At 34.7% G+C, this 26,402-nt stretch overlaps 3 protein-coding genes across 23 annotated transcripts in view; 1 reads left to right on the forward strand and 2 right to left on the reverse strand.

Moving 5' to 3' along the window:
* Positions 1-679: 679 nt before the first annotated feature.
* LOC126848090 (tectonic-like complex member MKS1) lies at positions 680-8,354 on the reverse strand. Of its 3 annotated transcripts, XM_050588668.1 has the most exons (7): positions 8,213-8,310; positions 7,058-7,286; positions 6,614-6,839; positions 4,921-5,220; positions 4,037-4,445; positions 1,477-1,847; positions 680-1,324 (listed from the first exon to the last, which is right to left on the reverse strand). In XM_050588668.1, exons 3-7 carry the CDS (start codon positions 6,688-6,690, stop codon positions 919-921), a joined length of 1,563 nt encoding a protein of 520 aa, XP_050444625.1. In that variant the 5' UTR covers positions 6,691-6,839; positions 7,058-7,286; positions 8,213-8,310; the 3' UTR covers positions 680-918. The 3 variants fall into 3 exon arrangements, with proteins under 3 accessions (XP_050444625.1, XP_050444634.1, XP_050444643.1); XM_050588677.1 differs by lacking the exons at positions 6,614-6,839; positions 7,058-7,286 and having other exon boundaries at positions 8,213-8,354; XM_050588686.1 differs by lacking the exons at positions 7,058-7,286; positions 8,213-8,310 and having other exon boundaries at positions 999-1,259; positions 6,614-6,874.
* On the forward strand, positions 2,305-13,126 carry LOC126848107 (protein rhomboid). 7 transcript variants are annotated; one of them, XM_050588753.1, is made up of 6 exons: positions 2,305-2,678; positions 8,852-8,930; positions 9,374-9,562; positions 9,719-9,831; positions 10,030-10,248; positions 10,385-13,126. In XM_050588753.1, the coding sequence occupies exons 1-6, from the start codon at positions 2,626-2,628 to the stop codon at positions 10,896-10,898; spliced, it is 1,167 nt and encodes a 388-aa protein (XP_050444710.1). In that variant the 5' UTR covers positions 2,305-2,625; the 3' UTR covers positions 10,899-13,126. The 7 variants fall into 7 exon arrangements, with proteins under 7 accessions (XP_050444710.1, XP_050444656.1, XP_050444664.1 ...); XM_050588699.1 differs by having other exon boundaries at positions 9,719-10,248; XM_050588707.1 differs by lacking the exon at positions 2,305-2,678 and adding an exon at positions 7,401-7,653 and having other exon boundaries at positions 9,719-10,248.
* Positions 13,127-18,424: 5,298 nt separating this feature from the next.
* The window catches only part of LOC126859476 (protein split ends-like), an 80,150-nt gene continuing 72,172 nt past the window's right edge, over positions 18,425-26,402 (reverse strand). For 12 of the 13 annotated variants that reach the window (XM_050610855.1, XM_050610837.1, XM_050610827.1 and 9 more), the window contains 7 exons: positions 25,068-25,367; positions 24,368-24,747; positions 23,989-24,261; positions 23,161-23,623; positions 20,697-22,939; positions 20,392-20,573; positions 18,425-20,084 (listed from right to left, as the gene is read on the reverse strand). In XM_050610855.1, coding sequence (XP_050466812.1) covers positions 19,334-20,084; positions 20,392-20,573; positions 20,697-22,939; positions 23,161-23,623; positions 23,989-24,261; positions 24,368-24,747; positions 25,068-25,367 — 4,592 coding nt within the window. In that variant the 3' untranslated portion in view covers positions 18,425-19,333. The remainder of the gene's footprint in view (positions 20,085-20,391; positions 20,574-20,696; positions 22,940-23,160; positions 23,624-23,988; positions 24,262-24,367; positions 24,748-25,067; positions 25,368-26,402) is intronic. The other variant, XM_050610884.1, reaches the window with a different exon arrangement.

A 26,402-nucleotide genomic window follows, 5' to 3' on the forward strand; every position in this document is an offset into this window, starting at 1 on the left:
GGTTGTCTTAAATATTTGTACGTATTTCAGTGCAATAAGTTTTTTTTAAATTAAAAATAAATTTATATATTTGTTATTAAAATTTTAATTAAGAATTTTAAATGATTTAATTAAAAAATTAGTTTAATAATTAATTAAATATTAAAAATTAGCATTCCCAAGCAGAACAGATAAAAAATCATAATATCAAAATGACATCAAAATAATATTATGATTATCAAAATTATGATTTCGATGTTATTTTCATGTCATTTGATATTATTGCGATTTTATGTTCTGCTTGGGTTATATCATAATCAGCAAAGGAGATACACAATTCTAGAAATATCTAAATTTTTAATTTTTGTGTTTTTAAGTAGCGAAAAGTTAAATTCTCGTAAATCAACAAAATATTGGGCAAATATAATTATTAAAGGAGTGACACGAATTTAAATTTTTATATTGATAGTCGGAAATTATCAACAATCGATAATTAAACAATGTAATTTACCAATCAATATAATCAATAAGTATTTTCGTGAATAAATTTAAATTTTTAAATATAGTATAATAAAAAATGTAGTATAAAATAGAAATATAATATAAAAGTTTATTCATGAGGATACATACCTATATATAGACCATATATAGATTTATACATATATATATGTACATATATACATACCAAAAGAGATTTTATGATAAAAATTTGTCTGGCATTTCTCATGTGTCATTTATGAATTGTCACATCATCCATTGTCCAAAAATTAACATAACTGTACATATATAAAACACATCAATATATATATAATAAAAAATAAATTTTTTAATTTTTTTTACATCTCTCTCATAAAGAGATTTATACTTTATTTACAAACTTTACTTCAACCAGTCTTTTTAATTATTATTATTTGGACATTATTATTATAATTTATACATCTAAGAATTAATCGTTCTTATACGTATCATGCGTTCCTTAGCCGCTTTAAATTGTTCAAGAACATTTTCAACATTATTCATTAGTGTATCAGTTCTTATTCTATCGGAATTATCGATTTCATAATCAAAATGTTTCATATGTATACCATTTTGAATTACAATATTCATATTAATTTCAATATCTCCACTTGATATAATCCTTAAATTTGATTTGTCTAAAATTGTACCCTCATGCGCCATTGGAATACTGCAATATGTAATATCTTCGAGCTCGTAAGAACCACCAACGAAAAAACGTCTCAACGCATCGATGATATTGCCTTTTGCACGCCATGTAGGGACTGTAAATTTATATGTACCAGGTATCATTGGTATTGGTAACGCCGCATATCCCTCTATTCGATACCTATATATTAAGATTGATTAATTTGTCTTTAGATTATTAACAATTTTATTCAAGAAATAAAAAAATAAATATAAAAAGTAACGTGAAATTATCAAGTTAAATAAAAATATTAATTTTTATTTAATATCAACAAACAAAGCTTTGATCTTTACCTGGTCCAACTATCCAAAGACGCTACGGAAAATAATAAACGAGGGGTCAAAGTCTTGCCGATGTGTGTATCATCAGTTAATTGTTGAAAATCATTTGATGGATAATGCAAGGATATATCCGTACAATAACTAAAATGCGCCGATTTATTTTCTAAAAGACACCTCTGCGTTCTTCCGAATAATCTCTCTTTCTGTTTTGTAGTCCAATGTTGTGGCAAATCGATAAAATAGGTAATAAACAATCCGTCATAGGAGAAACCATGAGCTGAGACAATGTCCAAATTTAAAAATAGAGTAGATAAATTCGCCGGTGGCAATTGTAGTTCCTTGTATAACTCTGCTTCTTTATAATCAAGCTCTTGTTGTACTTCCTGCAATGAGAAAAATATTAATTTTAATTGTACACGCTTATGTCGGAAAATATGTTTAATGTCAAAAATATTTCTTTTCATATTTGATTATTTTAGAAAATATATAAGTAGAGAACTTTTTCACAACAAGAGAAATCACTTTTGTTAACGAAAAATTGCTGAATCAGCAAATGCTCAAATTATAAGACACTGTTTTAAGCAAATTCTGTACATATTTTATCTGTGTACATATTTTCATTATACCGCGCAAAATAAAATTAATCCGATCTCGTCACTTTGCAGTGAGGTGCAGCGATGTGCAAACGTGTAGATTAGTCCTCTATTTAGCGCTGTAGAATGGTGTGTGAAAGCTGCTTCTGTGTTTGCAGATATACTCCTACCCCACTGTGCACAGTGTAAACTATATATACACACGTATAGGCTGATAGCACTAACATACAACCTCATGGCAGAGAGTGTTCAAGAAGACATTCGGAGAACCATAGGATTCAGTTGATCGTGGATAGTGCGGTGGTCAACTTGATTTTATAAATATACGTGCGCGTATCGCGATACACTTAACTTGATTGTATATCAATATATTCCGAGCAGTTAATTTTCAATAACAGAATTTCCTTCCCATTAATTATATATTATGCGCGAAAGTACAATGAAATTGATGGGCCGTAAAAATCGTTTGGGTGTGTCTTGAACGATTACAAGAGGGATGGAACGGATCTTTTCGAAAATGTCATAATCTCCGGATGAGGATAATTTCTACAATAATAATTCAACACTCATGTTCTATCCACAGAGAGTGATGCGACAAATGTCGGAAATTTCCTATGTGGGGTACGTATCCTTTTTTTCTGATTAACGAAATGAAATTTTCGATTGTATACTCGCCTAATCGTATAAGCGAATGTGAAATTTTTCTCACCATTTTTTTGATATTGCGAATAAACAGTAAGAGTTGTTGTCTCCATCGCGGCGAACTCACTGTTATTTTTTGCAATTCTCAAACTGAATTAATAGCAATTGAACTCGTTCACAAGCGAGTGGATAAATGTGTATGTCAAATTGCTTCATCGTCTTCAATTTGATAAACAACGTTCTCCACGTGCCATGTCGTCGTTTATCCATATCTGACCGAACATTACCGCATAATCGAGGACTGTTTCAACAAGAAAATTCGACGAGTATACAAATTTTTATAATAAATCGTGTGTTATTTTAATCATATTTTTTTATATGTGGTCTATTAAAATTATTTAATTAAATATAAAAATAGTATTAATTAATTTTGGTTAATTACTATTGCATTTCGGAAATGTCATGCCACAATAAATAATAATGACTTTGATAAATATTAATACAATTAGTAAAAAAAAATTTATAATTTTTTTATTTCTCAGCTCTTTGTATATTTAAAGATACAATTGATAAAAGAGAGAAAGAGAGAAAAAGAGAAAAAGAAAGAGAGAGACAGAGAGAGTGAGAGAAGTTTGTGATAAAAGATTTTTAACTGCATAAATATTGTTTGTACAAATAATTCGCAATCGTCATCGTTGTGAATTCTCATATAATTGCATCATATATGTGTCTTATTGCACATTCATTTTTCGCAGAGTAATGATGACGGGCGAACTTTTGATTTCAGTATAGTAATTCACTATGGAACAATATTATTTTCATAGAGATTGTAAATATATATATACATTGATTTCTCTCGCAGAGTTAACATATAATATATTATAATAATTACAAATTAAAAAGTCGCACGATATAACAAAATTAAAAACAATAATAATTTTGCAGAGAAAAAAACTTAAATCCTCTATTTTTCTGTTCTTTAGTATTTGCTTTATCTATATTGTGTGCAAGCATTATATCTATATATTATGTGGTATAATTTTGAAATTATTAAGAGAGATGGAATATCATACTCTATTACTATTAATATTATATCATTATAATTAATATTATCATAAATATAGTAACATATCATAAAAAAAGAGTCAAAAAGAGATGAGTCAGCCGGAGAAAAGATTGCTGGATATAAATGTAACTGCGCCGCATAAACGGATATTGCCCGGGAATACCGAGATTGGGTTTTCCATGAAAAGACTTGATCTTTTTGATGCGATGGTCGCGGTGACGCGAAAGCTTGGAATGCCACAGGAAATTGTCATAAATAGCTGCATACTTACACGCCGTGTAGCTTCGCATTTCTCCTGCAATTCCGTCAACGTCGGCCCCGCGGAAACGTGCTCGATCCAATAATTGAACTTGACACCGTGGCCGTTGATGACACTATAGTGCCTTTCGTCATCGATCGTGAAATCGGGATTAATCGTCAGCTGTTTGCGAGCCTTGTCATAAATCACAGAGCAGAGCAGCGTCTCCGAGTCCGCCGATCCGCCGGTCGCGGGTTCATCTCTATGAGACAGATCGGCCATCACGTGCATGCTAATGCGTTCGGTGTAAAAATAATGGCTCGATCGGATCCTGGCTTTTATGGATTTGTTGTCCAGCACTCTTTTATTGTATCGCTCCCGAAAGGGCTTACGATTTTGCATGGCCGGCAACGCGGTTTGATTCTTCTTCGACAAATACGACCTGCACGAATCAAAGAATTGTTATATAAAAATTATTTTTCCCTATTTCTCAATTCTATATACAAAAAAAATTGAGAAAACAAAATTTAGTTTTATAGGAAATACGAACTATTTGAATAGATTAGCAATATTTTATTTACGAGCATACAAAGTTTCTTTCTTTTTAAAAGAAATTAATCAGAAATAAATAAAAAGCGAAAAATATATAAGGTATGTTTTATCAATAAATAAAAGTTCACTGTAAGCTGAATTGAATTAAATTATTGAAATTATGTAGCCGATAAAAAATAGCAGATGACTCGAATAATGTAGAGGAAATTTGAATAATAGAAAATAATGAATAAATTAGTTTTACAGTTGTACAAGTTTTACGTTATAATAAGGATAAAATAATTTTTCAAAATTTATGACAATTGAATAAAAATTATCTCTATACAACAAATTATCTAAAAAATTCACACAAATTTAATCCCTACCTGTAAGGTGTTGTCAAAAGATTATTATCAATATAGTAAGAGTCGTTCTCGGTGTAAGAGTATAATCGGGCACCCTTTAGCTGCTCATCATTGATACGCCGATGATACTCCTTCTGACAATCGGACAGACAATTCTTCTCGTCCGCATAGAAATCTATCTCAAATGGACCGAACACTTTCTCCTGCCAGTTAAAAATATGGTCCTCCTCCTCCAAGAAATTAGAGTCTCTGGTCTCACCGCCCTTGGATTCCTCGGCCAACAGCTCGGCCAGCGGAGATCTCTGCTGAGCGACTCGCACTCTGAAACAACAAACGAATGCTGATGAAATGATATCTGGTGTAAATCGGAAAAGGTGATCCGCAGCCACAGATGTATGTCCGGGATTCATCGTTTCCCGATTCCGCGAAAAAGCGAGTTATCGTTCTATTCCATGTTTGCTTTTTTCCTCTCATATATGTGTGAATTAATTATGAGAAAAATTGAGTGCGCGTTAAGTCCTGCGAATAGCTTTATTTAATTTTTATATATAAAAAAAACTTTTAAAATTTTCTCGGTACAATAAAAGAGATTAATGCGCGACAGATATAAATATTTTTCTTGAACATATATTTAAATTATAAAAAAATATTTCACACAATATTAAAGTTTTCTGCAAAACGTTGAAACTTCCTATCGTTGTCTATTATAAAGACGACAATGTAAAATTAGATATGGGATTCCCCGTAATATTCTATTGAAAAATAAGAAAAATATAACGAGTCGATTCATAAAAAAGAGAAAGACACAGTCTAATTATCTCGAAACAAAAGATATTCATAATTACGATTGCAAATGTCAAGCGGCAGTACGTCAACGAAAAAGAAAGGTGATACGCGCGATTATTACGTAGTTATGTAAAAATCTCGACATCGATAATTTTATATTTTTACGCATATCGATACAAGCAAACTTGTCCTTCGATCTTAACCTTCGCGTCTTTAATCTTCGTGGAGTCTGGAATGCGGAATTATCTACAACGTATAAAGATTTTGTTTAATTCAGTATTTATTACCCGAAGAAAATTAAGGAGAATTTAATGATGAATGTATAAAAATGCGATAAAGTTAAATGAAAAACAACGAGACCTTGCGTATTGATTATATAAACGTTATTCATCATAGATACACAGATCTAATGGATGAACGAAGAAGTTGATACATCGCAAAAGATAAACGGAAAATTAATGCGTCACATAAATATGCTGCTTCTTCGTAATCTTCACGCGGAAGATCTCATACCGGTTTAACGCTATCAGATATGCAGATATATTTCTACAATAAGTCTTTTTTTTAGTTTAAAAAATCGATTATAAGAAGAATTATATCAATTCTATATATAATTCTGCGATCTAATTTTTCCGTCGATGTACCATTTTTTTAACAGCTTCATATATTTATATATTTTTTAAATTAAATTAAATCGAATTAAATTCTATCTCTAAACTAACTGATCAAATGATCGTTTAACTTTGAAACACCCTGTATATTTCACAAAGTAACAAATGTAATATAAAGTAAAAAAATAATTTAATGTAAAAACAAAATATTTTTCTCTCAACACGTAAAATCAACAAATTTGACTCTCAAATTTATGTTAATACTAATTTTAATTTCTATGTGCCAAGTTGATTTAAAAGAGAATTCGATACGCAACCTTATCTTCAAATTATGTATCGGTTCGTTCACTTTGTAATTTGCAGCTATCTTCATTTTTTCCACTTTGCACGACATTTTTAAATCACGCGATATTAATGAGACGATTCGATTATTGTGGCAAAACAGAATCAAAACGCTGAATGATGAGCCTCAGCTCCGACTGCCAATGATCCAAAATGATTCGTTTGTTGATTCGTTCATCGCTAGGCAACCTTTGACGTCCGCTGACATATGTGAAGCAAATCAAATTCGAGGTATTCTTTGCAACTGTCGCAAGGAAAAAAAATAAATACAACTTTTCTCGCTTTTCTATTGAAAAATGATTTATATGTAAAAAAAAAAAAATTAAAATTAAAATTAATTATATTGCGTACTGAGCAAATAAAATTCATACCATATGGAACATTGTATAATCGTGACACGCATATATTTTTTTTCTTACTTTACACGCGTGCAGAGTGTCTTTCTTTTCCTTCTTGTTGTAGCATCATTAGCGAATTTCCGATGAGTCAGTGTGTACGCGTGTAATTTGTCAAGCTAATACTTCAGGAAATGATGAATGCTATGTCTAGATATATTAGACGAGAGTATTCTTGGTATTAGCGGCGTAATAACATTGATATGTATGTGTGTGTTATAAAACCTTGAATTGTCTCGAATACATCCTGTATCTATAGAAAAGGAATTATTCGAATAAAGCAGAAAATTCTCAGGGCTTATCCATTAGAAAGTATCATATAATATAGTTTATTATTATATATTATAAATATATAATAATCACAACCCCTCGTAATTAGCGTAATCTCGAAATAGTGCGCAAAATCCCTTCCAAACATACTAGACGCACGTGAGTAGCACGGGTGGGAGTAACGTTTCAACCGCGCAATAACACGTACTTTTCAAAAGAAGAGTACAGTTAGGTGAAACAATTTGGTTAAAAAAAGAAAAAAAGAAAATAAGCTATGTGACGAGAGGACTTGATTGCCGGAATCCATTGTCTTATTAATCGGAACCGGAATTCGGGGAGAGAGGAATGAGGTGATTGTGAAAGAAAAGGTCGAGGAATAACTGTCAAAGGGGCTAATTAACTTCTTCGTAATATATAACTGAAACTGTTTCTAACTGACTGATTTTTTCGTATCTTCGTCGAACCTACATACGTAATGAGAGAGTGTATTTCGTCGCGTTTCCTCGCGTGAGAAGATCCGGTCGTTCCGAGTCCCGTTACACTCGTTAAAACACGCGAGCCGTTAAACCTGCGAGCGCGAATCAAACGCGGAAAATTCGATCTGTCACTGGGAGAGAAAGAGACTCTCGGAGAGACGCGGTGAGAGGTCAGTGACACGTTGCCTATGGCGTGCATTCTTTTCCTACTTCTTATATACTATTTATCCTTTCTCTCTCTCTCTCTTTCTCTCTTTCAAATTTTCAAAAGGCTGTCAATCTCGATAGGTTCAAGTTTCTTCGTCGCATAGACAATTTAGTTCAATCTGCCAGGATTAACAACAGTTTGAAGGTTAGGATACGTCATTAGAGGAGCTGTCATCTATATACATAAAATTTGACTGAATATTGGCGCGCGTACCATGATACATACATCGTGTGACAGGCGGCACTCATCGGCGGAAACAACGTGGTGAACAGATCGGCTTTATCGATTTTCCTTGGCGCGCATATTTGCTCGAGATAAGGAAAAATGTGTCATCGCCGCCGGCGTTATCGACGACCGAATGTCCAATATGTAGTACACGAGTTTTAATGACGTGATGTGCGTGTGTATATGTGTGTGAGGTATCGCGACCTATGTAGATATAGAGTTGAGTAGTCTCGGCTACTTATGAGAGACGGTACACACAGGCGAGCCGTGTCACGCCTTATCCTCGTGCGAAACGAGGGCCGCCTGTGTCCGGTTTGTCAGGTAAAACGTGTTCCTCTGTTAACGCGCGAGTTTATTCTCGCGGAACTCTCAATTTTTTAGGTGCATCTGGACTGGTTGAATTAGGAATCTTCAGTCTCTCAGTATTCTCATGAGAGACTTCTATATATATGTACATAGATCCTTTATAATCAGTAGTAAGTAAATAGTGAATAGCGAGAGACTATAATACTTCTGCAGAAACTCGAGTGAGAAATCTATTGCATTGGTTCATATGCAATTAGGATACTATAAATATGTATTCGATTATTAAAGATGTGAAATATTCATGTGTTAACGCAAGTAATATTTACATTGTAGAGGTTTCAAATTGGTAAAAATGTCGACTAACCGAGAGGGCGAGACTGCAGTGACCATCCCGCTGCAGTATAATGAAGCTGTAAGTAATATTTTATATACTATTTTTATATCAAGTATATCAATAAAGATGCAATGTTTTGTTAATGCGTTTGACTTTTCTCACATCTTTTAAGTTTCTTTTAAAAAAATGTGTAAGATATTTATTTTTTAATTAATTACTGCATTAGAACATGTGTTTATTACATATTATATCATGAGATTTCATTCTTTTCTATAAACTATTTGTATATCAGCTTATATATATAAATTTTCAAATGATTCATAGCAAGTCTATATGTATGAGTCATTTGTAAGAAAAACTATCTGAAAAATATCATTCCTATACTATTGATACATTTGATCATTATTTGACGACAACCTAAGACAATTAAATTACCTAAGACAATAAAAATATTAGTGTATTTGTGTTAAATAGTTGTATTTATACAAAAATTAAATTATTTTTTAATATGTTTTTTACAGCATTGGAAAGCTATTTTCGAAAAGTATGATCTTGATGGAGATGGGAAAATATCGCTACAAGAGCTTAAAGCGATGGTATGTGGACCAGAATTTTGTAACGATATTCCTGCCAAAGTGATTCGCACAATAATGCGTAAGGCGGATCTGGATGAATCTGGTTACTTAGAATATCCAGAATTCATAGCAATGGTTGGTCAGAGTTTATTTCAGATTTCTCTAAAAGTTGCTACATACTGAAAATCGAATCTTTTTTTCCATTTTTATGAATCAAGAAATACATGTTAAAAAATATGTTACAAAAAATTTATCAATAGCTTATTGTAATTGTTTCTTTTATTATTCCAGATCCACAGAAAAGATATGCAAAATATATTTGGACATCTCGTGCAACGATACGTGCACTCTATGATACCTCAACGACCAAGCCGCACAATGAGGCAAACTTCCGTGGGTTCGAGGTATTATCCTCAGCGACAAATCAGTAATGCACTTGCAATGCACACACCACCACCTCCTCCTTCTCCTTCGAGCTTCGGCGATTCTTACCACACTGCCAAATTTACTAGAGCGCTCCGCTCTGCATCTATTATCGATCAACGACGCATCGACCTACAACCACAAACAAGTACAATAACGGAATGTTCTCTGTACTCTAGCGACTATCCGGATGGGCTGTACGAAGATGAGTACAGCTGTCGACCGCCGGCCATAGCAATGATAATCATATCGATAATAGAAATCATTTTGTTCATATATGATGTGATTAAGCACAAATCTCTTTCTGTAGAAGGCCCGGCAGCTACATTGCTTATTTATAATCCACACAAGAGATACGAAGCCTGGCGATATCTAACATATATGTTTGTGCATGTTGGGTACGTGTATATCTTAATCAATATAGTTTTCAGCTTACACAATAGTTTTCTTCACATAAATATATTAGAAATAATTAATTAAATAAGATATATATATTATACGTATTTCTAAGTCTTCATCTTTTATATTTCATAGAATTTTTCATTTGGTCGTTAATCTACTGGTACAAATTATGTTGGGCATTCCACTGGAGATGGTACATAAATGGTGGAGAGTATTGATAATATATATAGCCGGAGTAGTGGCTGGCTCACTCGGTACATCCGTCTCGGATCCGACGGTTTACTTGGCCGGTGCATCGGGCGGTGTATACGCATTGATAACCGCTCATGTGGCCACTATCATAATGAATTGGTCACAAATGGAATTTGCCGTCCTACAGCTATTAGTGTTCCTCGTTGTTACGAGCGTCGATATCGGTCAGGCTGTATACAATCGTTATGTTCTCGAGACTAACGACCAAATCGGCTATGTAGCTCATTTAGCCGGTGCTATAGCAGGACTTCTAGTCGGCATAAATATTCTCCGAAATCTCGAAGTACAAACTTGGGAGAAAGTAGTTTGGTGGGCCAGCATGTTCACCTATACGGGTCTCATGACCGCAGCTATTCTGTGGAACGTATTATATACTTCGTATTATGAATGGTGATATTTCAAATATCGGTATTTTTATCGCGTTTGAATTATTTATATTCGATGCGAATATCTACAAGATAATCGAATGTATTATTACTGAAGGAGAGTAGAAGGAACTACTTTGCCTATTGTATGTATATACATCACACACAAATTCATTATATATATATATATATATATATATATATATATATATATATATATATATATCTTTATTAATATATTAATTAATATAAATTATACTTTTATGCTATATTATTTTACGTTAATATTAAGATATTAATGTAAAATAATGTAAAAATTTAGAATAGATAGAAAGTGTGTAGTATATTTTCATACAAATGTTTTTGCGCGTACACGAAGAGATGAGACTTGGATTCGAAATCCTGTATTAATTATTATATTTGTACGTGTTGCGTGTATTAATTAATATTAAACAATGCAGTATTTTTTAAGTACATGTTTTCAAGAACAAATAGTAAAGAATCGCATTCTGTGATACTTTTGCTACACGTGTGTTGGCAACAAGAATAGGTGTGTATACAAGTATTCACAAGTTTCAGGAATTGATCATATCGCAGCTAGGCATAAAATATTAATAATATTTCTATTTTAAAACTATTGTCTCAATGTTGGAAAATACATGAAGGAAAACTACCTCCATCAATATATTATGATAATTATTGAGCGCACATAACGTCAATTAATTTTTCAATACTTCATGTATCATATAAGCACACATTACATATCTTCAATTATTCGTTCAATATTAAACAATCTGCACAAATTACAGTGTTGAATTGTCAAATAATATATACATATATACATACACACACACACACACATATTTTATATATATATATATATATATATATATATATATATATATTTTTTTTTCCAAATCATGATTAATATTTTTTTATCTTGGAGATTCTTATTAAAAAAATTCCGTTTCACGAGCTTGTTAAATAAAAAAAGCTATAACTTAAAGATATAATTCATAATTTGCATATACTCTAAGTTAAAGATATAGATATGTTAATTTATTCATAAGATATATACATTGTACAAAAAACGGACAATAATTTCAAATGCAATGTTAAATTTGTTTTTAGATAAACACTAATATTGCTATTAATAATCGTTAGAAAATAAAATGCAATACAAAACAGTGTGTATTCCAATAGTAAGATAAATAATTTTCTTTATGAATGCTTGGCAATAATTCTATTAAATATTTGTACAGATTGTAACTATATGACTATAGATACAGCAGACTGTAGATACAAAAACATATGAGAAGAAACATTTTTGAAAAGAGATTTATAAATATTACTGTAATTATACGCACCCCGTTTATTTAATATATTCGATTTAGAGATAAAAGCGAATATATTAATTTATTAAACAATTATTAGTTTGAATATGAAAAAAGAATAAGTTTTTGTGTTAAAACTGCATTATAATGTCTTAAATGGATGTAAAAACTATGTACTGTATTTTCGATTAGACTGATAAGAGATATGAATATTAATCTGATTTATCTATCCATTTGAACAAAGAATATAAATTATTTACAAATATTTCTGGAAAACGTTAACTAGAAATAATCTTATTTTATTTATCTCTTATTGTTAGTAGCTCAATGCAATAAATATTGTGCGGATACAGAGAGAGCTGCCAACTGTTATATATAACTTGTGTGTGTGTGTATATATATATATATATTATATACACACATACATCCGAATTTTCATATACTGGATGTTCCATTTTAAACGATCATCTTCTTTTTCCTTTTTTTTATGAGAACAAGGAAGATTGTTTAAAATGGGATATGCAATATACATGTATAGTTCACATGATTGATAGTTTTCTATATTTTTTATTAAATGTAAAGAATGCTATTAATTCGGAAAGTGATAAGTAAGACAGCTATTAATTATAAGTCTAGAATATGCGTAAAAAAGTTAAAAGAATATAAAGTGTATATAAGTATTTTAATTTATATATAATTTAAGCAATTGGAAGACAGCTATTATTGCTATTAAAATTTCAATAGAGCATAATTTAACTTACCAGATTTGATTGTATCCTTGTTTCTTATTTTGTGGATATCACTTAGTATTAGTTCATTTATAATGTCGATGACGAGATTCCTATGAACAAATTGGTTTTCTTAAATAGATGCGATAAATTAAATAGAATAGTTTTAGATAGATAGTATTTTATAAAGTTATATCTGCTTCTCATATATATATATATATATATATATATATATATATATATAGTGCATTATGCAATACATATATATATATAAGTGCATTATGCAATACATATATATATATATATATATATATATATATAATGTATTGCATAATGCACTTATATCTTTTTTACATATAAGTGCCTTGTTAACTTATACTCTTCATTGTACAATGCTTCGTAATTTTAATGGATAAGTCGAGAATGAGTTTTGATCACGAAGTACGCAAATATTTCCGTTTTTATGTGTAAACTAAATATAAGTTTATATAGACTATTATATTCTGAATATTCTGCATAATAGAGAAATTACAGTGGAAATATATGCATTATTCAACAAAATGACAAAAATATTCATAACATATATATATTTTGTATGCGCTTTATATAAAAACGAAATAAAATGATAAAGAAATCAATATAATAATTATAGTCAGTTTTTCGTTTAAAAGGCGACAAAACTATTATTTGTAAATTTTATCTTATATTATAGAAAAAGACGGCGTCTTGTTTCAATTATTAAGAAATAAAATAACCATTTCCAAATATAAGCTCACAATTGTAAAATCATTAAAAAAATTATCTTATAATGTTAATTTTGCTTTTTAATTAATTATTTGCGCGTTTATATCTCTGTTTTTTTTATTGGTTGAATAGATTTGTAGTTTTTGCAAAATCTTTCTCGAGTTCGTATTCTATACTATTATTTTTCGAAAGGAATGAGATACAGTAAGTGCGATAGCGAGAGAATGCTCGTTATTATAACGGAGGTGATTTTTATTTCAACAAAAATAACAATTTACATTGAACTGTTTTGATAATAATATTATCGTGTATGCTACATCTGTAGTTTTTACTGTAGGCGTGGTATGCTTTCGCTCGCTATAATTAATTTTCAGTTACTTTGTTTTTTTTTTTAATTAATCGCATTAACAGAGCGTGTATTCGTGGATAATAATCACGTTTCGTTAGATAGAGTGTTTCACTTCTTTTTTTCGCGTCTTCTCCTTTTTTTTTTTTTCTTTACTCCTTTAGCTCGATATTTCGCGATCGCGCCATATGCATTCATTATCATTACTGATGTTATTATTATTATTATTAATATTATTGTTATGATACAACAATTGGGAGGGAGCTGCGTGTGTACCTCGGCGTTATCATATCACTATGTACAGACTTCGTCTTCTTCCGCGTACGTCGTAAGGGGATCGAACGATGGACACACCAAACAAATTAATCGATCATCTTTCCTCAACGTGTCACAAAGTGAGTGTGTAGGTACATATACACGCGACAATTCTCGCGCTTCTACGTCGCCTAAAACTCTAATCTAGATGATAGCACGGTAGCTACAGCGATGAAGTTTGCTTCACCGTCTCTTCGTTACAAAGAACGCATCCTCTTGCTCTCTTTCTCTTTTTCTTTTTAAGAAAAGTATCATCGATGTTTCTCTTTTCCTTTTCTATTTCTTTCTCTTATTATACTGGGTCGTACCAAAAGTTGTTTGCACGTGTAAGTGTTTTTTTGAAAGAATCACAAATGCGATCAAAGATCTCTTTTTCAAACATTCAGAGAAAATCGATCTAATATTTCTAATTAAATGTGATTATAATCACATATATAATTTTGTTATATTTATATATTTTGAAAATATATTATAAAATTAATACCCTGGGCCAATAAGAGTTAGACGCGGATGGAATAGTATATAAGTTTCATGGAAAATTAATTTTTGTCAGAACTCTGTAATAGCAAGTTCGTTTAATACGTACTATTAATGTGTACTAGTGCAGATTAAAGATTGTGATATATAAATATTTATAATAATATAAGTAATTAAAATAGATAAGGAAAATATACGCTGAAAAAGTTCGATCCAAATTCTCTGTTTTAATATTTTTCTAATCTATGTTTCGTTAAAAAGGTATGGGAAAGGGGTTTGTTAAAAATGAATCTCAAAGTGAGATTTATTAAATTACATGCTATCGTAATAAGAAAAATTTTTGCCCTGTGCATAACTTAATTTCAAGAAAAATTAACTTTCCTTGAAACTTATTGTCTAATATTTCTTATCTTCGGCTTGGGGAATTTAAATTGCATTTTTCATAAAAGAATTATATTATCAATTTCTTTTAATTTATTTTTTTCTATATATATACTGATGCGTTATCAAACACATAATTTTTCTTAAAAAAAAAATTTACTTTTTGATTATAAAATTTTCCCGAATGTTCGATAAAGCCAGATTATAGATCGTCATTGAATCCTTTAAGTTCTTTTCCTTCTCTGTTAGATCTCTTGGATTTACGAAAGAGAGTGAAAGAGAAAGACAACGATGGAGTTTGTTGAGAAACATGGAAAAATCGCCCGCAATAAACAATTCAATAAAAGTCTCGACATTTCAAAGATCTCTTTATGTATATATATTAATGAAAGGGAGTTCGCTATATCATATATAATATATATCATATGTACACGCCGATCATTTTTTTTTCTTTTCGAGCGGGACCTTATCTTGTTATCACCCTCTGTGTGCACGCATGCGTGTCTGTATTTATGTATCTATATGTTTGTGTGAGTGTATATGTCTCGCGCTATGTATATACATGCAAACTTCAATGTGTGCTCAATGTTGCTCTAATAAGGCCGAGTATCTTGAATGCGCGAGTTATCACATTCTAGAGTGATGCGGTTTCAGATGCTACGATGAATTTGGCCCTATAAACGAGATGTAGAGAATGTAACATAGAATGTATGCGAGAAATGATAAAGAGAGGCATTTTATAAAATGCAATGTAATTCCAAATGTTTGCAATATCTCGAATCTTTAAAATGTTTGAGATATTTCTTAGGGGGGGCAGGTTCTATTGGGAGGTGATGCGAATCTGGTCGTTCTAGACCGGACTGGACTCACCGTCATCTCTTCAGGATGCAATCGTTAAATAAATGTACATGTAATCTTATGTATGTGAGAGTGTTTATATGTGTGTCGCTCAGGTACTATACGAGGAGAAGAAAAAACGTAACACGCCGAGAATACTCCTCTAAGTAAGAAGTAGCCAAAGATCGAGCCACATCGGCTGTCTCATTGTTACGTGTTGCGAATGTTATGTCTCAGGCTAACTAGATTAATTCGCCTCTCTGTAGTATGTGGTATGTATATATGTGTGTGTACATATATGATCTCTCTTCGTCTCCACTTATATGTATATATTCTGGAAGCATTCGACAGTTTTGTCAGGATCTCGGCAATTATTCTGTACAATAAAGGATCCTCGTAGAATTACGCGTCTTTATATGACACGATGATGTTTACGAGACCTACTGATTTGATTGACTTTGCAAGAGACAAAAAGAATCAGCGTGCTGCGAGCTCCCCTTCGCTAAAGAAGATGAAAGAAGAAGAGAGACAAGAGAAAATATAAAAGACGAGAGAATCTATATAACGGAGAATATATTCGCTCGTTGTATGGTCGAAGATGCGAAGAGAAGCAAAAAGTACTTGTTTGAATGATCGCCCGATCGCCGGCGTACGAATGGAGGCAGTCGTCTTTGTACAGTGAATCTCTGTAGAGTCTTGGTATCTCAGTCGCGCGCGAAACAATGCGGAATATATATTATAATCGTGGTGGAATCCGGCAGATGCGGCAAATAACACGATAGTAGCAATCGCGCACGTTAAACAAATTCTGAAACAATTCTTGCAAATGTTTAAAGAATTCGTTTCGCGATAACGAAGAAACAAAGGCGCGGATCGCAAGACAGTTGAAGCTACAAGTATAAAATTAGGCTGTATAAAAAATATGTAAATATGTACGCGTATGTTATGTGTATGTGTGTGTGTGCGTGTGTGTGTGTGGTATGTGCGTGTTTATCTCTGTATGTATGTGTATTTTGATAATTAAAACGTACATATTCTCGGATGCGTTTTTGAAATACAGATGAAATAAATCTACAACGAATTTTGCTTTATAAATGATAATTCCATCAATTTTTAATTCGCCTGTGTATATATATATATATATATATATATATATATATATATATATATATATATATATGTTTCGCTGTCATTTATTAATAAGAGAACATAGTTTGGGAGGAAATTCTTCCCTTAAAATCAGTTCGTGGCTGTTCTAAACCCCTAAATGCTAGCTACGTCGATTTATCGCTAAACCTAAACTCCTTATACGATAGCATGTGTATGGATATAATCTAGCCATATTACTTACTCAACTTAGAAATTAATATTATATACTATGTACAACACTTATCATTACGATTTTTTTTTCCGTTTTCTTAAAATCATCTTACCAAGAAGAGAACGATCTTGAAAGTAGATTTCTCGTCGCTAAATTGATTCTCTCGATTTCCTCTGGTAAATGGTACCAGAATACATTGTACGGCATCTTCTTCGAGAAACTCGACATATTCTCCTTTGCTTTCTCTTTCTCTCTCTCCCTCTCATTCTTAGTTCGGACTACAGGCTACGCTTTGCACTGGTACGTAACACAGTTCAACCTATTAATCCCAGATACATCACAGACTCATTCCAAATAAAAATCCGCGTTGTATATCATTACCGCTTAACGATTACAAATTACTTTTCATTTATATACAAAAGAAGCATCTGTATTGTGAACATGGGATATATATATATATATATATATATCTAGGGATATATATATATATATATATATATATATATATCCTCCTAGGGATATATATATATATATATATATATATATATATATATATATATATATAGCCCTAAATATTCCACAGATCGAATTATATGCTTACATGTATATCGACATTTCTTCTTGCGCGGACTGATCAAGTCAACGTAAAAAATAATAATTCACCTCAATCATACAACTGAAGCCTCGCGCACTCGATATATTAGTACATACGCGAAATAAGAATAGATGTATCGAATATCAATCGATTCGTTTTCTTTCTCTTTCTCTCTTTTTTTTCGCGACACCAAACGCTAACGTACACATATGCATCTACAAGTATCGAAAAACATAAAAAATGGAAAATACATATGTATATATATATATATATATATATATATATATATATATATATAGGCGCACGTTTTTTTAACGATTACATATGTATAACGATTTTATTTTCTTAGTTTCTCCTTTGAACTATCGCATCCGCAAAACTCTCTTTCTAAACTAAAATCCAATCCATGTGTAATTAAATTGCGAGAATTAAAAAGAAAACGGATCCGTTAAGATCACGATGATAAAATATAACCTGTTCACGTTGACACAATATATATTTATTTATACATATTTAGTATCCATATCGGCATTATAAATCGTATGTGTGCATATGTATCTGTGTAAGTATGTGTATGTATATATGTATATATGTAAATATGTGTGTGTGTGTGAGCGCGCGCGCTTGTGTGTGTGTGTGTGTGTGTGCATATGTATATACATGTGTGTGTATATATACAATATACATACAATATACACACATATACATATAAATATATATACACATCGCGATAATAACTAATTAGTAAATAAAATTAATCGCCGCTTTATGTTCAACTGAAAAGCCAGCGCAACACCATGAGAAGGAAAAATAAAATCAATATTTGTTTTATAAACGTATTCGCTTCTCTTTGCGTAACGCGGGAATGATTTCCGACTAAAAATACAATGAAATTACAAAGAATTCATAAAATAACAACATATATATACACATTTATGCGATTTCTTCATTTAAAACATTATATATGTAATCTCCTGCATCCCTTACCTCGTTGGAGAGATCGCGATTTCTCATAAATATATACATGTATATAAATATATATGTATTTATATAGATATATATATTTATATATATTTATATATACACATATGAATACATTTTTATGCGTATATATAAAAAGAAGAAGTCTCTTAAATTAGATTAGGATTTGGCGATCAATAAGAACGCAGTGTGACTTTCGCGAGTAAAGCCCGTAGAGCGTCAATAAATCGTCCAATATAATGAATCATCGTTCAACCGATGATCACCTATGATTATCCTAGGAAACATATATGTCACCTGCATTTCTGCGTAATATCTGTTGTTGCCGTACAGTAGTCATCGTACTAGCTTGTATCGCTAGCATAAAGTAGTCTAGCTACAGCGCTGAGCGGTTATAGAAGATTATCAATCCTCGTCCGAGAGCGGCTCGTATTGCGCGGACAGCAAGGGCGCTGGCTCGGCTTGCATCTGCTCCGATTTCGTCACAGAAGCGGACGTAACGGAGACGGGTGGTGGGGCCGGCGGTGGACCAGTGTGAACTCCTAACGCGCTAAACGGATAAAAGGTAGTCGTGGCCGCCGGTGCGGGCGGTGGCGGTGGTGGCTGCTCACGAGTCGACCCTCCCGTGTCATCGATCACCATCTCACCGCCGCCGCGATCGCTGCCGCCATTACCGGATGGACTTCTATCTACGCTCCCCGCTCCTTTTTCATCTTTTTCTGTCGTTACAATCGTATTGCCACCTCCATTTCGATCGGAGCTCGCGCCGTTGTCGCCGCCGCTACTGCCGCCACAGCCGCCAGACTTGTCATCCTCGGTGCGCATCACCTCAACAATCTTGTTTTTCACATAATCGAACGGCGATATTTGATGCGGCTTGTTGGAGGGAGTTCCGGAAGTGGATGTGGCAGTGCTCGGTTCGTAGAAGCGACGTCCGTAGTGATTGGCGGTTGTTTCCGGCGGCGAAACTGGCTCGACCGAATGGTATTGTTGCTTTCCCGATGACTGATGCTGCTGCGTCTGCTGCTGCTGCTGTGTTTGCTGTTGCTGTTGTTGTTGCTGCGCAACTCGTATTATCTGACGCTCATCCCTGGTCTTTACTGAATCTGGTTCATTATGTTTCCGTCTCTTCCATTGATCCTCGGAGATTGGATATCTGTCATTTCAAAAAAATAGAAAAAAAAATGTGAAAATTTTCTTGCAAAATATATTTTCTAGCAAATAATTGAATAATTGTATTGCGATTAGAAAAAGAGATCGTTATAATCTGCAAAAACATTCTCTTTCAAGCACTAAAGCTATGGATTTTATTTGGATTTCTTGTAAATTCACATTTTAGAAAATAAAAATTCATAATACCAAATAAACTATGTTACAATTAAACTGTGTTATAATTAAATTTAGCTTTAATTTGTTCTTAATCAAAAAAATGTTTCCGATCAAAAAGTGAATTTTTTGCTTACCCGTAAGGTCTATACGACGAATGAGGTGGACCATAATCCTTAGATATAATGTGCTCAACATGTTCGCCGAGAGTCATCGCTTTGCAGCCACTTCCATTACCGCTTGCGCCACTGCCGCTGCCTTCACCGGCGGGACTATGAGCTATACCGTTAGGTTCTTGCGGAGTTTCGCGATGCAATTCCTACAAAACAATAAAGAAAAAATGAGATTGTAACATAAGAATTCACTAAAATTAGAAATAAAGCGCAATGAAGTAAAATGCAGACCGTGCAACAATTGAAAAAAAAAGAGAGTGTTCATATACCTGGAAAAGCCGATCGCCAGCAAGCGTCGGTTGATTAGTCGAAGATCCACTTGCACTTGCATTGTCAACGCCCTGATTAATTTGATGTGTTATGATAGCATCTATCAGACTGGCAGCTGTGAGAGTCGACGATGAGTCGTTCTGTTGTTGACTGGAAGATTGACTCTGTCGCGATGATGATTGCTGCTGCTGCTGCTGTTGAGATTGCTGAGACTGCTGAAGCCGAGAGGACTGCGAGAATCCACTGTTTAATAATCTTGACGAGTCTCGGTCAAGCTGCTGCTGCTGCTGCTGTTGTTGATCTCTGAACAACTGCATGTGTCGTCTCTCCATTTCCATACGTTGCTGTTGCATATGTTGCTGTTGCATATGTTGCTGCATTTGCTGCTGCTGTTGCTGTTGTTGATGCAAATGCTGGTGCACCAGATCCCGTTCGCGATGCGCTTGCTGTACGGCCAGACGATGTTCAGCATGCTGTTGGATCGGAGATCCAACAACGTGAGCATTCTCACGTTGTTGTTGAATGGCAAGTCTTTGTTCCTGGTGTTGTATCTCCTTTTCGCGTTGCTGTACGGCCAAACGATGCTCGTGTTCCTTCTCACGTTGCGCAGCGGCCGCCATTTGCTGATGGATCTCCTTCTCTCGCTGTTGATGTATAAGTCGATGCTCGTGTGAAATATCTTTTTCCCGAATCTGCAGACGAGTGTGCTCGACGTGCATATCTTTCTCGCGCTGCGACGCTAGACGATGTTCCTGCTGTTGAAAGTCTTTTTCACGATGCTGATAATGCTGCTGTACTGCAAGACGGTGCTCCAGCTGCTGCAATTCCTTTTCGCGATGCAAACGATGTTCTTCTTTTTCCCGTAAATGGACGATATCACGTTCCCTTTCTCGCTCACGTTGATGCTGTTGTGCGAGTCTGTGTTCGGCCATACGATGTTCTTGCATTCGTATCTCTTGTTCGCGAAACGCGCGATTGTTGTCATAACGGTCAGCCAATAAACGATCCGCCATCGTTTTACCCAGACCTTCATGACCTCCGCTTCCAGATGCAGCCGGATGACCGTGTGGATGTGGCACCGGCAAAGTAGGTTGCTTAATGGCCACCTCTACCAAGTTGGAAAATGCATCCATAATCGGTGGCTGTGGCGGATAATGCATTTGCTTTTGCGTATTATGCCTCTGGATAACACCCTGTCGCGGCTGCGTATGCGTCTGCGGAGGAGGGGGAGGCGTGCTGGCGTAGCAGAGGGTTGACGACGGTGGCGGTTCGCTCTTACCTGCCATTTCGCCAGTAACGGATGCACCAGCGCTACCACTGCCACGAGCGCGTGCATGCATCTGCTGACTGGTAATATAATCATTCATGATGATCTGTCGGCTGGACAATTGCTGTTCCATCGTATAGCTAGGCGGCGGCCGTCCCGCGGAATAAGAGTTGTATTGATTGCCATGACTCACTACCACGGCTGGCGATGCCGATTGACTCGCAGAGCTCTGTCCCGGCGGCGGTGGTGGCACATTGCCACTACCCGTGACGGGTGAATGTCGAATGGTACGATGATAATCATATATGGGCGCGCCACGCTTGTCTACCGCAAATGGAAGGACTGGTGTACCCTGAGTAATGGAGCCTCCTCCGGTCTCTTTAGGCGCTCCCGGACCAGCGGAGCTAGCGTTGACGGTGCCACTACTACGTTCGCTAACATTCGCAGAGGCGCCGCTCACCGGCGGATTACCCGGTGGCGTCATTTGCCGCAACAGACCCTCGTAACGCGCTGTGGACACAGGCGTGCCATGCGTGATAGAACCACCTTTGTGTCCCGGCGTGCCCATACTGCTAAGTTTTGGCGAGAGTTTGGGATGTGTTTGTGGCACGGTGATTTTGTTCATCTTCGGCGTAATAGATGCCTGAGGTCGTGGCGTCGAAGCATAGACTAACGGACTCTTCGCGTTACGTCCCTGCTCAGGATGAGGCGTAGTGTGAGGATGATAATACGCTCCCGGCGGCGGTTCCGGTCGATAGAGAGTGACCGTCGGCGGCTTGTGAATTTGAATCGAATGATTGTAATCCTGTTGTAGTCGGGGCTTCTTAATACTCAGATCCAGCGTTCCTTCTGTTTCTCGGAGCGCTTGCTGTACTTGCATGACAACCAAACCTTCCTTAGGAAGTAGATCCGAGGACGAAGCTTGACTATTGGGCGCAGCTGGCGGGCAAGGAGTAATAGTAGCTTGCATCTGACCTGAAGGGAGAGAAGATGTAGCATGAATTAGGAATAAATCATGAATAATGTAAAGCGTTCATAGACCAAAAGAATAGCTCAATTACATTTCTGAAGTTCATTTTAAGTGCAACACTACATATTTAAATGCCTTTCAAAAACAGGCAAGGAGAGTAAAACTTTGAACATGTTTTTTATAAAAATTTTGAATATAAAAAAAATAATGATATTAATAGACTTACCGATTTGCTGCGGACTAGGAGCGGATCGATGACCATGATGAGGTCCTGATACAACAGAGAGTGTTGCCAGATTTGTATCTCTATTGGGCAACGCCGTGTTCGTCAAACTTGAGGATGGTTTATAACCGCGAACATATGTTATATCATTGCGGTGATCTGTTTTCAAGATACTGGATATCGTCGGCGTACCGGAACTGTTAGGTGCGGATGAGCCGCCATTATCGGCCGGACTATTAGGAGTGCGTTTTAATTGCATCTCGATGACTCCCAGCATAAGATCCTTGACAGTGAGAGGATTTGAATTACTTGTTGTTGAAGGAGGTGAATGAGCTACGACTGGCGGTGGTTGCTGATGTTGACTCTGTTGTTGCAACGATGTTGCGTTGCCGCTGGCGGTTGTCATAGTCACCACAACACTACCATTATCTAAATCAGTACCTCCCTGACCTTCGTCCGCCGTCTCCTGAAACAATTAGCGCACCTCTATCAGACGGCCCTATCGTACAAAAATATTGTTTCGTAATTTGTTTCTTTCTTTCAGTATATTATTATCAAATGACAATGATTAACGCGTATGTGTTCAAGAAATATTATAAAAAAGGTGTCTTAATTATATTAGCATTGACAAATTTGGGATTATTTTAATACACATTCAATACATCTTAGAATGTGTATAATGTATATTGTATGTACATATTTCTTAATATTATAGAATCAAATATAATATAAGAACTTAAAATAAACTACGATGGCTACAAAACAGTCTTGTATGATCTACAATAAAACAATTTAGAACTTAGGGAAGAAAGCTAAAGAGTTTCATCTTACCGTGGCAGAGCTATCATAGTCCTCCCTAGCGCCACCGGATGTAGCTGCAGCACCGCCGCTGCTGGAAGACTGATGCGAAGAGCCGGCAGGTGGAACAAGTGATACTACGGCTATGTCAGAGATTTTTTCACTGAGTTTTTCCAACGATCCGAGCTCGCTGGGTCGTTGGAAAGATATCGCTGTAGGACCTCCGCTCGGTATCACCGCTGCGTTACTACCCGTCATGGTGGTCGCTGGACTTCCTGCGCTAGCGGTATCACTCGAATCATGAACCTGATGAAGAAAAGGAACATGAAGAAGAGAAAAAAATATATCATATATCAAGATATCAAACGGAAATAAATTGAAAAAATATCATAATTTGTAAAAACAAACTTACGGCTAATTCATCGCAACTACTTGTACTACTTCCACTTTCCTCCTCATCAGTCACGTACGGCGGCCTCCGTTCCTCGCCCAACAATGTATAATACTCGCTGACAACTTGATCGAAACTCAACTTTTTTCGGTAAGCAAAATAATAGTTTTTGCACTGCTGACTCGTCTTGCCGGGTATTTGTTCGGCGATTTTTGGCCAATTAGTGCCGTATTCTCGAAGCGCTTTACGCAACTGCTCCAACTCCTCGTCTGTCCATTGGCGCAACATCGCATCGGCGCCATCCTCGGATGCTTCGGTACCGCCGGTGAGATGCGGCGCTAGTCGACGCGATATACGGCTGAAGCAAGCCGAGCAGCATTTCGTCGCATTATTCGGTATCTCTGAAATAAACAATTCCATAAGAAAAAATTCCATAAAAATCCCGTGATTTTTTTCAGAACATTTTTTACATAATTTTTACAAAAACAAATCTCTTAAAATTTCAGATTTTCCATATTTTTCCAGAAAATATTCTTGGTACATTTAATAATAAATGTATAATAAAATACTTATTAAATAATAATGTAATAATAAATGTAACACGCTTATTACAATTAAATAATCTCAATTTACACTATAAATATCTCTATAAATATAATAAGCATATCTATACGTATATGTCCGTATACAAATATACAAATAATTTGTATAAAACACTCACGGAATTCTTGAGCGATCGGTTCGCGGACGTCCAGCGGCAGATCGAGCCATTTGGAGGGCAACGCTCTCAGCCGTTTTATTCTGGATTTGGAGCTGTTTAGATTCGGACAGCCGGGCAACGGGCAGGTGGTGTAACGTCGGACAACCTTGCATCTGCAGGTGTTACAGACACGCGCACCAGCCGGCACCTGATCCTCCCGTAGACCGTATTGCGACGCCTGGCTACGCGACAACGCGCGACTATGTGCGACGACACTTTGGCACACTGTGCAAGCGTGAGGTCCTATCTGCTTGCCGCTCTCTGAAACGACAATAATAACAAAATATAGGAACAGTAATGTTTACAAAAAAAAAATTTGTGTATGGAATATTTATAAATTTAGAAAAAGTTTCGATCAAAGAAATACGGGAAGATAAAAAGAACGAGCAGTTATTATAAAGGATCTTCTTTTCTATGTGAACACCCTGACATTTCTCTAAGAAAAGAAAACTAAGACTATTATCGCTCTGTTGAGATATTATAATTTTAATTAAAGCATTATCATATTAAAAGATTATTATATTGATATATATTTCTTCATAATTAGAGAATTATATTTAATTTCTAGATTATTTCTCGTTAATGACACAAAAACACGAGACGATTTTAAATACCAAAAAGAAAGAAATTTGGAAATGCACTAAATCAATAAAATTGCAATCGTAATTACACGTTCTCCAAATGCGAATACAACGATTCTTCCAATCATTCAGCGTGACAGAATGCTTCGAATCGAGAACGCGTTTCGCGCTGATAAGAATCGAATAAAATGTAAAAGGTGTTGAGCGATATACAGGTGCCAGCCACACACCGCGTTGTGTGTTAGATTCTATCGGGTATGTAATTGCGATATGATGCACACTGCCGCCGATACATCAAAGGGGTTGTCTATTAAAACGATTCGGCAACGACTACGTGTCTGTGGCCCGCGTGAAATATAAATGCGCGTACTGATCGCGATATATATAAAGCGAGAAAGAGAGACATGAGCACGTGCTGATGATGCTCAATTATGTGACATTTTGTGTAGAGTCAAGAGTTAAAAAATAAAATTTTGACAAAATTTAATAAATAAATATTTTTTTGTTTAAATATTCGCCTTTTTAAAGAATATCGATTGGAGGGCTTATTAGAGTTAAAAGGACTTCTAAACAGATAAGGAATATAATATCTATATTTTAGTAATCGATAATAGAAAAAATTCTAATAAGAAATGCACATATGTATCCCTAAACAGAATAGTTTTCGTAAGATAAACATTTTTCACTTGCATAACATTTTCATTTTATATCATTA

Source organism: Cataglyphis hispanica, chromosome 1, assembly GCF_021464435.1.
Source record: "Cataglyphis hispanica isolate Lineage 1 chromosome 1, ULB_Chis1_1.0, whole genome shotgun sequence".
Lineage (NCBI taxonomy): Eukaryota > Metazoa > Arthropoda > Insecta > Hymenoptera > Formicidae > Cataglyphis > Cataglyphis hispanica.